Genomic DNA, 11815 nt, shown 5'->3' with positions numbered 1-11815 from the left:
CAATGGACACTTTTCACAGACTGTTATGACACTTTTTTTTAATGGTTATTAACATCATTTAATCAAGTAAAAAAAAAGTGTTTTAATTTTTAATACACTTAATGTAAGTTTAATAAATGATACTTTGTATTTTATCAGCTTGCCATTAAATTATTGAAAACTTTAATACTGCATGAGTGTTTGTAATACAATGGTTGACAGCGTTGCGGCAATTTTGACAATTTCTTGATATTTTTACCTCTTTTGTGAAGTCATAAGAATGCTGTGTTACTTTTTTTTCTTTTGCTACTGAAGCAAAATTATATTTTATTAATTTACCCAACTATGACGACTTCTGCCTTTGAGAACCCTAAATAAAGGTAAAATGTCCATTATCACTGAGAGAGAGAGAGCGAGAGAGAGAGCGAGAGAGAAAGAGAACTTTATGTTGCCCGTGTTTCTGTTAGATCTTTCCCGTTGACTGCACATGGTATTCCGAGGATTTGCTTTGTCCTTCCTCAACTTCCAATTTTAGAAAACTGCAGCTGAAATTACATCACCTTTCAAATAAACTTGACTCAGTTTCCCCTCTCTAATTCTCTCTCTCATTCTTTTCTGCTGACCTAGTCTCTTGCCCAGGGAGTTGGTTAAAATAGCTCAATGTACTATATAGAGATGGAGAGCACTGCATTTAATCTGGACATATAAATATGAGCAGTGTCTCATTGTTTGATAGATAGATAGATATATAGATAGATAGATAGATAGATAGATCAAGCTTATTAAGCTTATCTCTTCTCAAACTAGCACCCTCCCATTATGCTGGTAAAAATGTAGCTTGTTTAAAGTTTAATGGCCCTGAGACCCTTCAATTAGTTAGTTTGGCTCATAATTTAAAATAATGACTCTTGTAAGGAGAGTAATGAAGACTTTATTATGCACATGGAGAGGAGATTAAAACTGCTTTATCAGCCATTATGTGTCACTGAGCAAAAAAAAAAAAAAACATTTAGCACCTCTTCATGTCATTATATCCTATAACTGCTTTTAAAATATTTATTATTGACATGTATTTGTTACTAAAAAATGTAAAAAGTAATATTTTGAAATATTATAACAGTTGAAAAGAACTGGTTTATTTTAAAATGCAGTTTATTCCAATGATGGCAAAGCTGAATTTTCAGCATCATTACTCCAGTCTGTAGTGTCAAACGATCCTTCAGAAATCATTCTAATATGGTCACTTGCTGCTCAATTATTAATAATATTAATAATAGTTCTTATTATCAATGTTGAAATCTATTTTTGGCAGCTTAACTTTTTCTGGAAATCATGATACTTTTTTATGGATCTTTGCTAAATAGAAAGTTGAAAAATAAATATTTTGTGACAATATACACCTTTTGATCAGTTTAATGCAAATACAGTTATTTATTCATTTATTTTTCAGTCTTAACTTTAAAATGGTATTATGTCATGGTTTACACAAAAATATTAAGCATCAACTGCATTCAGCATTTAATCAGATAATAAAAATAAATATTTCTTGAGCAGATTGATTATTCTTGATTATTCCTAATTATCCCATTCTTTTTACCAAAAGTGTATACACACGCATATATTCGATATCATTGCTATGTAATCTAATTCCTCTCTGTCTGCTCGTACATCAGCAAATATTAATCTTTCTTCCTCTCAGTTGCAGGGATGGATGTCAACAGATATGTCAATGCTTCCAATGACCAAGGCACTGCAGGTCCGGATACAGAAACCTCAGCTGATGCATTATGGTCATGGTTATTGATTGCAATATATACAGCCTGTCATTCGATAGCTGTTAAGTCAGCATAAATGGACACTTGCTTAAAGTAACAGTTCACCCCAAAATAAGATTTGTTATCATGCATTTCATATATGATTTATTTTTTCTACAGCAGAACACAAAAGATGGAACATGGTACATTCCTTTCCAATATAATGACAGTGAATGGGAACTAAGACTTTCAAACTCCGAAATGACGAAATGACGAAATGTCATGCAGCTTTGTAACAACATGAAGGTAAGTAAATGATGACAGAATTTCGGATATACTCTATACATGATTCATCAGGGTTCTGTAAGCTATTTGCAAGCATCATAATAGTTTGGTCCTGTTTTCTCAAGTCAGTTCTCCTATGAAATATATGTTGGGATGGCGATAGCTCTTTGACTGCTTCTCTCACTCTCGCTGCCTGCCTGTCATGACCTTGGCTTTGATTGACAGCCGAGTGTTGTGCTTGGTGGGACAGCTCACTCATCTCCCCAGTAGCTCTGCCGACAGTTTGAGACACTGACATCAGCAAAACCCACACTCTTACACACATAAATCTGACAACGCACAGCTCTCACACAGCTCCACTATCAGTCAGAATGAGAGGTTCCTCTCAGCCAATGAGATCGACTCTTTCATGAGTCTGTATATCATAAAACCTGCATGCAGACAGTTCACATAATCAGGTCTGGTTACCTGATGGAATTACGTGGTGGAAACCAGCTGTGGAAAATTGGCCAAACGGCTCTGCAGGCTGTGATGTGCTCACAAACACGAATGCAGGCCAGACATGCAGCAGGAAGTGCCAATGATCTGATAGATGGCTTTTCATTATTAACAGAAGCATAAGAAGCATTTATGGCCGTACAGTGGCCCCAAAAAGTATTTCAACACTTAAGCAATCTTAAATTGTTTGAAATTGTAATGCATTAGTCAACAAAATATCAAACCAAGAGGTTTTTTCAAAGAATTTAAAGTATACTTTTTAACCAAAATAGGTCATAAATAGATTATTAAAATTTTAATTACACACACACACACACACATAATACAAAATTCAGAAAATAAAAAAAAATCTGTTTATCTGGACACTGTGGTTGTTAAACTAAATAGTATACATGCTTGATTGCTTCATGCATTTTTACTGATCAGATAGCTATCCGATAAATAAAAGACTAAGTGGAAATGCCCTCTGAGGCATCTGAGACTGAAAGCAATCCAATAGCTACGTGCAGGATTCGGGTCCATTTAACACATTACCATGTTAAAAATTGTTGGGGAAAATTCCTCATAAAATCTATACAGAAAAAAAAGAAGTAAATAATAAAACAAACAAAATAAAAGTACTATTTAAAAGTCACTGGGGCAATTTCCTCCCAACAATCAGCACTGAAAAGTTAATTATTATTACATTTATCAGTGCAAAAAAGTTTAGAAAGTGAGTTTTAGTTTTTGAGTTTTCATTTATATCCACTTGGCTTTATATTTTGCCATCTAATTCATAAATTTTTAAGTGTGGCTTAGCTGTCCAGATATGATTGGGGCTGCTGTAGATGCTCTTTTGCTGTTTAATTCATCTACGTTTTGACTTGCGCAGTAAGCATCGCATGCTGGGACACACTGTGCCCTGCTCAGCTGGGCTTTAATACATGTAGACAGTGTCAGGATAAATACAAATGCCTGAGGAGATGGATAAACCCACCTGATATAAAGTCAGGTGGGCATTTCTGCCCCTGCACTGCAATCAAAAGAGTGAGAGATGCATGAGTTAATCTGCTCAGGTCAGCCATATACCCTGTAATGCCAAATGCTATGTATACATTTAGACAAGATGTGACACACATGACAAATTAGTGTATCTTCACAGAATGGGAACACAGGCCTTTTCTTTATCTCAGGACCTTTACATCACCTTGACATTTTTTACTTAAGCCCCCAAAACATTGCTAAATAACCCTAGCATTAAGTAATTGTCTGCAAAAATGGCAATTTTTAATATTACATTTATAGCAAATAATTAATTATAGTTCATATTGTGGTTATGCTTTCTCAAGTTATTGTCTGTATAAACTGCATTTTAAAATATTAAATTAATAGATCCGATAAAATTGTACTGTTGTCACTGACAAATAAACTTGATTTACATATATATATATATATATATATATATATATATATATATATATATATCTTTCCCCACGAATCACAGCAGTATTTGATTATTTGTATTTGCTGTATTGATAAGCCACTTCAAATAAACCCTTAAAGTTTATGATTAATCTCTCAAGGTATTAAATGTTAATCTCATTCCATAAAAATATCATGAACATGCCCTTAAGCATAAAAAGTTATTTCTTACATGGAGGTCACATATCCAGCCATGCTGATTATCTGCCTGTTGTGAGCCTGTACAGCCCTGAATGTCAACATGAGGACACGCACACACACAAACACAAACAAACACACACATAGTGCCTGCTCTCCTGAGATATATAATCACATTATCCCCTGACTGTTAAACAGATTTACCGACACAAGAACCTTGACTAGAGGCTCAAATCAAACACTAGAATAAACAGCATATCCAAAAACCTCAAACAGGCCAGTGGTTGCAAGAGTGATAAAACTGCTAAATCCGCTGGCTTGGATTCCCCTTTAACAGTTGTCGTTCTTTTTGAAGAAGTACAGAGAAGTTGGTTTGATTTCATGCGGGCACAGATATCATCCCATGGGCTACACTCTAGTATTGTGAGAGTCCATTAACAACATAAAATGTCAAAGGTGTCAATGGCTTTTACTGGATTATTGAACCAGCATACAGAGATGAGTGAAAGTGGGAGAAGATGTATCTGTTAGTCTAATATCTCATTCACAATCATTGTTCTTAAGATATACAGCCATTTTGTTTTGTTAGTGTGTGTTTGGTTTACTTGTAATACATCTGACTCAAAGGGATCCTACTGCATAGGCCGACAGCTTTATATTGAACTAAATGCGTTTTAAGAGGTTCTCCTGCTGTTGTTTATGTACTGAAGCACATTAAATATGCAAGAGTGCAGGATTCTACTTTTTCTTTTTAATGCTTCTTGAGGGATAGTATGATGCAGTGGTACAGTATGAATTACAAGTAGCCTTTAATAATGCCAAAAAACAGGCTAAAGTGGAATATGTAGTACAAACATAACCTAAAAGGGATGCATTAAGACTGTTTGTGCCATGCACTATTTCTCATATGCATGGTTGTATTCTCATTGTTGTTGAAGTCCGCCATCTAGAGGTATCAAAGGTACTGAAATCAGGCTTACTATTATTGTTGCTCACACTTATTTAAGGGATTTGAACAACCTCTAAATCCAAGTGCATGTTTAAATTTACCCTGCATCATTTGTGCTACAGATAATAAAGACAGATTAATAAATTATTTTTACTGGCCACACCAATGTTTTCACTGGGTTCAACACTATCTTAATTAATTTAATTGTATATTTTAATTTATAGTCTTTCTTTTGTAAATTGTATTAGTTATTTAATATTTATTTTTATATAATTTAAAAATATATTATATAAATTATAATTATATAAAAAATATGTATTATGTATAGTTTTTATTTTCTTATTAAATATCAAATTTTCTTTTTAAGTAAGCAATAATAGCTGAGCCCACTACAACATCACATGGCTAATTCATGACTTTTAATACTATTGCACATACAGTACATCTATAAAACAGGCGTTGAATTTATAACGTTTGATTAAATTACAATTCAGCTTTTAGCTGTTATTTCACAGCATTCCTTGCAGACAACACTCCATTTTCTGCAGTTCCTGTAGTTCTTCACAGTGAGGGCCACAGTGGAGAGAGAGGAGCTTATGGGCCCTGGGAATCACGGAGAGAGCTGCCTCACAGTCTCCGCTGTCAAAGGAAAAAGTGATGCTGGGGTGAGTTGAACTGTTTTTGATAATAAACTAAGTATAAGAGGTCTCATCAGTTAGAGTTTGATATATTGAGCTCTTACCCATTAAAATGCAGTTGTGCTAGTTTAAAAAGCTGCTGTCCCAGCTCAATGCTGTCCTCTCCGAATTGAGCCTGAATGGCAACAATGCTACGCTTTAGATTGGATGCAGCCAGTTTCCATTCACCTGTTAGAGAAATAAAAATAATCTTACTATACCTTTTCCTTGCATGGATTTAGATGTTACTTATTACATTATACAAAATCAATGTAGCATTGCTATACAAACTTTATGTAGTTTACATAGTCATAGATGCAATTTTTTTCTGATAGTGTGACATATCAGGCTGTTATTCTGACCTTTGGTGGCATACACACGAGCTGTTGCATCTGCTAGCTCTCCTTGGAGAGGGTGAGTCTCTGTTAGGATGCTATTTGTCTGAGAAGCATCTGATATTAGGATTTTGAGGGCCTCGTCTGCAAAACATAGAAACTTTTTGTATATTCATGGATATTTAGTACATACACAAAACAGAAAGTGATTAATAATGAGGAGGTACCAAATCTGTCTCGCTCAATGAGACGAAAGGCTTCATCCAGGAGACACTGTAATCCCTTCAGTTTGTTTTGCACATCAGCACTGGTGATCTGATGACCACACATCGGCCCAGAGCACATGTACTTATCCATAAGGGACTGAAACGTACAGCATAAATCAAGATACACACAATGAACCAACTAAATAATCATTTGAGCTTTTCTGCAAATGTTTACCCAAAGAGGCTTTCCACATTTTAAACACTTCAGCCCTGGTGCTGCGTTTTCTTTTGCATTCTGGCTTCCTTCTGTTAGGTCTCTCCGACAGGCTTGACAGTTACAGTGGAAATAGTACTGCTCCAGCAGGAGGTGCTGACGCTCCTTCACCTCCATTCTGCTACAGTGAGGACCTGTGTAGAATGACATAAAAAAAAAAAAAAAATCTTAAAATTATTATTATTATATATATATATATATATATATATATATATATATATATATATATATATATATATATATATATATATATATTTCAAATGTTCCGAGACGAGTCCCCAACCAAACAAAAACAGAAATTTTCCAAGATCACATAATACCATAACAGTGCAGAATCTCCTGTCCTGGAATAAGATCTTTTGAAGCACGTACAGTGACTGTCACACCACTTTGAGAGGTCTTGGGATGGTCAGTGTGACCTTCAGAACATCCAAACTGACTGAGCACGTCAGTTTGACAGCCTGTGGTGAAAGAGATGCTTGTGTTCGGACTGCAGGAGTGGTTAAGCAGGCTGAGAACAGGAAAAATTGCTGTGGCAATGCGGATTTCACTACTGGACTGAACAGCCATGCCACTTTCTTCTGTAAGAATTGAGGGAAAAAATGATCAACAATCATTAAAATTCCAAGGTGAAATGTATTAAATTTGCAGTTTGTGTTTAAGCGTGAGAGCTCCGTCGAACCTTGGACCATAACAGCAGTGACTGCTTGAGCATTACATCTGAGCTGCATCAGGTGTCTCAGAGCCGTGGCTCCCAGCATGCTCATCTCAGGCTGCCATGTTCCACTTTCTCCTTCATCCTTACAAGATGCCCACAAGTCTGGTGGGGGTCCATGTTGCAGTCTCATATAAAGCACCGCCATGGAGACTGCCAGTAAAAAGCGTGAGCAGGGTGAGTGACGTGACACATGTGGTAAAAGGCTGTAGATGCCTGTGTACGAGTTGCCATGATAGCAGTCTGTGTGGTCTGAACTTTCTCTACAGGGATCTCCAAGATTCAACTTGACTGGCAAATCACTTTTATAAGAACTACATGTCACATGGTCTTCTTGTAAAGTGCTTTTTTTCACCCTTTTAACCTGGTTTTGTCCAGCTTTCAGGGCCACTCTTAGTGCAAGATGACCTAAAACCCCAATGGCCAGCAGATCTGCTCCAATTGGGCACTCCCACTGGTGCCAGCACTCCCAAGCATCTTTTTGACAGCTCTCTCCACAATATCGAACGTAACTACAATTTGGACAGGGCACAAAGCTCAGTGATTGGCTCAGGCAGTGGTGACAGTGTCGCTCTTCAGTTTTAAATGTCTTTTCTGCCTTATTGATAATTGTATTGAGTTTGTTTCCTGGTATAAGCACGCAGCAGAAAGCCTCGTCCTCCAGAACGACCTCACCAGCTGGTTTATTTTCTGTGGTTAATATGTGGCGACCTTTCTCTGGGCTGAAGTAAACAGACACACCAGGTGAAATACAAGTGTTAGTGTTTCTGCTTTTCTGCCATGGTGATGTTGGATGATTTGTGGTAGGCTGGTTGGATTTTTCTATTTTTGTAAGCTGGTTCAGGCATGCGGTCTGTCTAGCTCTCAGTTTATCTTGCAGGTGGCTTGGGTAACCAGCCTCCAGAGAGCGCCGGATGTCCTCAAGACATTCCTGGAAAAAAGGAAATAATCACTTAAACTCATATAGATTAGTCAGGTCAGGTGTGCATTAAACAAAGATGCATAAGACACTCTTACTCTGTAGAGGCCTTGGTAAAAGAGGGCAGCAGAACGGTTAGCATAGCACAACGATAGCTCTTCTGTATTCTTGTCAGCATGGCAAACACCCTGAAACATCAAACAGAGAGAGGGGGAATATATTATGCTCACAGGAACACCATTTGAAACCCCAACCACTATTAGTGTAACACAAACACTGAGCTCAAACCAGCAGACAAGTTGAACCACAGTGATGAACTTTATTCACAATATGTCATTGTGCCTCAATTCAACAGATTCCAAAAAAATGGTTTGCATCGCCATCGACTGAACATAAGTCTATATTCAGATTTCAGAATGATTACTATGACATTTATTAAAGGCATACATATTTTTAGGTCGGTGTGCTGATCTGTTTACCAAAGCAATAAAAATCAATGTAAATCACTCACAATTTTAATTACCTGATTTTTTTAAAAACAAATAATAGTTTACATGCTTAGGGCATTTAGAAAGAACAGGCAGATTTCCGATACAAAATCCCAATTAGTTTTTTTACATAATAGCGAATTATAAAATAGCTATAATTTTCAATTGCAAAAAAATAATTCTTCAAAAAATATATATTAATATTGACATTGCGCTTGATAGTACTTAGAAACGAACAGGTTTAAGAAAACTTGCCAAGTGAATCGCAAAAAGACTGTTAACAAACAGGTTTCCTAAATTCTCAGTCTCTCACTGCTCCCGCTACATGTTATTGGTCAGACAAGCACATAACCCCGCCCCAAACTCACGTCATTGGTTAAGAGACTGGCGCTATGCTTTCTTGACTACATGCAGAAATAGACCAATGGCGCAGGTGGAAACTTTTTGTGGAAATGAACACGCAGTTAAGCATGTTAAGCAGCAATAAGAGAAAACCACGCCAAAATAAGACGACAAAAGGTAAACTCTGTACACACATTACCTTTCTTAAGCATTATTGAACGAAGCACGTGTTAAGATCGCGTTCTTACCCTGGAATAATACAGAGCTGCAGTTGTATAATCCTTGACTTTGAAGCTGAGGTTACCCTGCTGTCTAAATTCGGATGCCCTCTCAGGAGACTTTTTTACAGAGTACTTCTCAGAGGTGCTGGATAAAGTGTTGAGATCTTCTGGGCTGAAATATGGACAAATGACAAAACTTCAGAAACGTAAAGCTAATATTTAAGCATTTTTGTCGACACTCTAACTGAATAACTAACGTTACAGTAACTAGTGCAGCCACAACGAAAAAACTTTGTTTACTGTTAATCACTTTATCTAACATAATTCAAGTTCATTTATAAACCGCTTCACACCAACCATATTAATGACAGCCCTTCGTTGAATATGGCATCTATATCTGTCAGAAGGCAGAAGCGCTCAGTTTCTTCAGTTTTCAGTTCCGTCCATTTCTGCTCGACATGTCGAACCCACTCTGGACAGGGCAGATCCATTCAAAAATCCTGTCAATAATCTGTACCCTACAAATAAAAAGCACGAAACTGTTCAAACACTTTGGATTTCGCTGCGGCAGAGTGACTTCCTGTTGGAACTTTTATCAATCTTCAAAATACATGTCCTCTACTCGCACTTAACCCGAACTTTTAACCTTTTTGTCTTAATTTAGATGTATTTTCAGCAATAATAATAATAATGTAACGTTAAAGTTAGATTATTTTAATGTATCAATAATAATTTATTTATTAGATTATTTAAATTCAACACTTTGTTGAGGCCCTTTCCAGACACCCTTCTTGAAAGCAATTTTATGTTAGATGTTTTAAATTCCGTGTGAATTACATTTGTGATGAAATTATTTTTTAGATTAAATGGTTACTTAAAAAATGTACATTAATATTTTTAGATTTAAAAATAAAATTTATATATATATATATATATATATATATATATATATATATATATATATATATATATATATATATATATATGATTCCTTTATTTCATTATATATGTTAAAAAAAAGAATTGTAGGCACATATTTTAATATTTTAAGAATTCTGCACGTAGCTGCTATTGGATTGCTGCTATGCTACGGATTGAGGGTACATTCATGTTCCAAGTAGGTGGCGATATTGTTCCACGTTGCAATCCTCCTTTAAAAAAATAAAAATAAAGAAAATGAACCACTAGAAAAGTGCACCGTCTCTGTGTCTCAGCTGTCTCCGTGCATTTTTTCCATTAATATCTCTTCTTTTGGTCAAGCCCTCTCTAGAGACTTCATCCGAGATTTTACTGTATCTCCAGTGGGAAATAGGGATCGTTTAGAGAGTTAGTTCTGTCAACAGATAAAACAATTCTGATTAGGTCTAATGTAGATGCTCCACTGAAAATGTGATTTTGTCCATGACATTATTATAAATATAGTGTTTAATCAGTGTCCCAGGAATTTGTATTAAAAGTCTGAATCTCCTTAATAAGGATTTACAGGATTTGCAAGGCTAATTTGTCTGTTGTTTGGTTTGCTGTGAGAAATTGCACTCCGAAGAAAGAGCTATTTATTTTTGATTAAATTAATCAGCATCTGCTAAAGGAGAACTGCTATACAAAAATTGTGAGAAAGTAACAATTTCCATAATAAAAAAAAATACTACAGCTTTCTTCATCTGAGGTCATTTCTTACTTATTTTTTCTTGTCATACAGCTCGGACCGAACTTGGTGGTATATATGGCACCCTTACCAGAAGACAGATTTATAATTTATATTATTCTTAATTTCAAATGAAAACTGTTTCCTTTTCTTTACGAATTTCTTTCACTTTATGAAGTGTCTGCATATGAATAATGCTGCACGTGTATGTTGCTCTTTAAGAGCTTTAAGTTCTACTGTTTGTTTCATATTTGTGTTTCAACAGCGGCTGTTAATGCACCCTGTGATCTAGGGCCCTTCTTGCATCTTGTATTTACGTGACTGTCTTTGTTGTTGCCTGTGGGTGGAATGTTTTCCAAGAGCGTAGTGCTTTCTGATGTTTTACCGTCTTTCTAAAGAGTTGTCTTTATTTTACAATGCTCGTCTAATGAGTCTTCATTTGCATGTAATCACTTCATTTTTCTAAATGTAAGTCAGTTCACAAATGAACTTCACTCTTAAGTTTAGTGTATGATGCAATTTTTATTGCTTCTTTTATTTTACTTCAAATTCTTAGATTTCAATTAAATTCACTCTCAGCTCTTGCTGTAAATTATACAGCAAACCTTTTAACTTGATACAAAGAAATTGCTGTTCAATTGCTATCTAATTAACATATGAATTTGTGAGTTTTATGAGTACACTGCTTGTGCTTGTTTTTTTTCTTTCTTTCTTTAAAAAGAAGCAGTTCATGAATCATCAGACTACAATGGTCGAGGGGTATGTTTTTGATTCTCTAAAAAGAACCAGTTCATAATAATCATGTGTGTGAATTGGACTACACTGGTTGTACTGTATGTTTCTGATTCGCTAGAAATAACTAGTTCATAAAAGTCATTTCTTTGTGAATTTTACAACACTGCTTGTACTGTATGTTTCTGATTCCCTAA

The 11815-nt window shown here is 35.6% G+C and overlaps 1 protein-coding gene across 1 annotated transcript; it reads right to left on the bottom strand.

Annotated features, from left to right (window-relative positions):
• Nucleotides 1–5461: 5461 nt before the first annotated feature.
• On the bottom strand, nucleotides 5462–9819 carry LOC113073429 (SET and MYND domain-containing protein 4-like). The gene is made up of 10 exons (XM_026246298.1): nucleotides 9599–9819; nucleotides 9269–9413; nucleotides 8289–8378; nucleotides 7239–8202; nucleotides 6877–7137; nucleotides 6518–6690; nucleotides 6304–6439; nucleotides 6104–6220; nucleotides 5807–5930; nucleotides 5462–5703 (listed from the first exon to the last, which is right to left on the bottom strand). Exons 1-10 carry the CDS (start codon nucleotides 9730–9732, stop codon nucleotides 5574–5576), a joined length of 2274 nt encoding a protein of 757 aa, XP_026102083.1. The 5' UTR covers nucleotides 9733–9819; the 3' UTR covers nucleotides 5462–5573.
• Nucleotides 9820–11815: the final 1996 nt, after the last annotated feature.

The sequence above is a fragment of the Carassius auratus genome, unplaced genomic scaffold (genome assembly GCF_003368295.1).
Source record: "Carassius auratus strain Wakin unplaced genomic scaffold, ASM336829v1 scaf_tig00012124, whole genome shotgun sequence".
In the NCBI taxonomy this organism is placed as follows: Eukaryota; Metazoa; Chordata; class Actinopteri; order Cypriniformes; family Cyprinidae; genus Carassius; species Carassius auratus.
The sequence above is the reverse complement of the archived record's forward strand: the minus strand, read 5'-3'. Positions and strand labels throughout refer to the sequence as shown.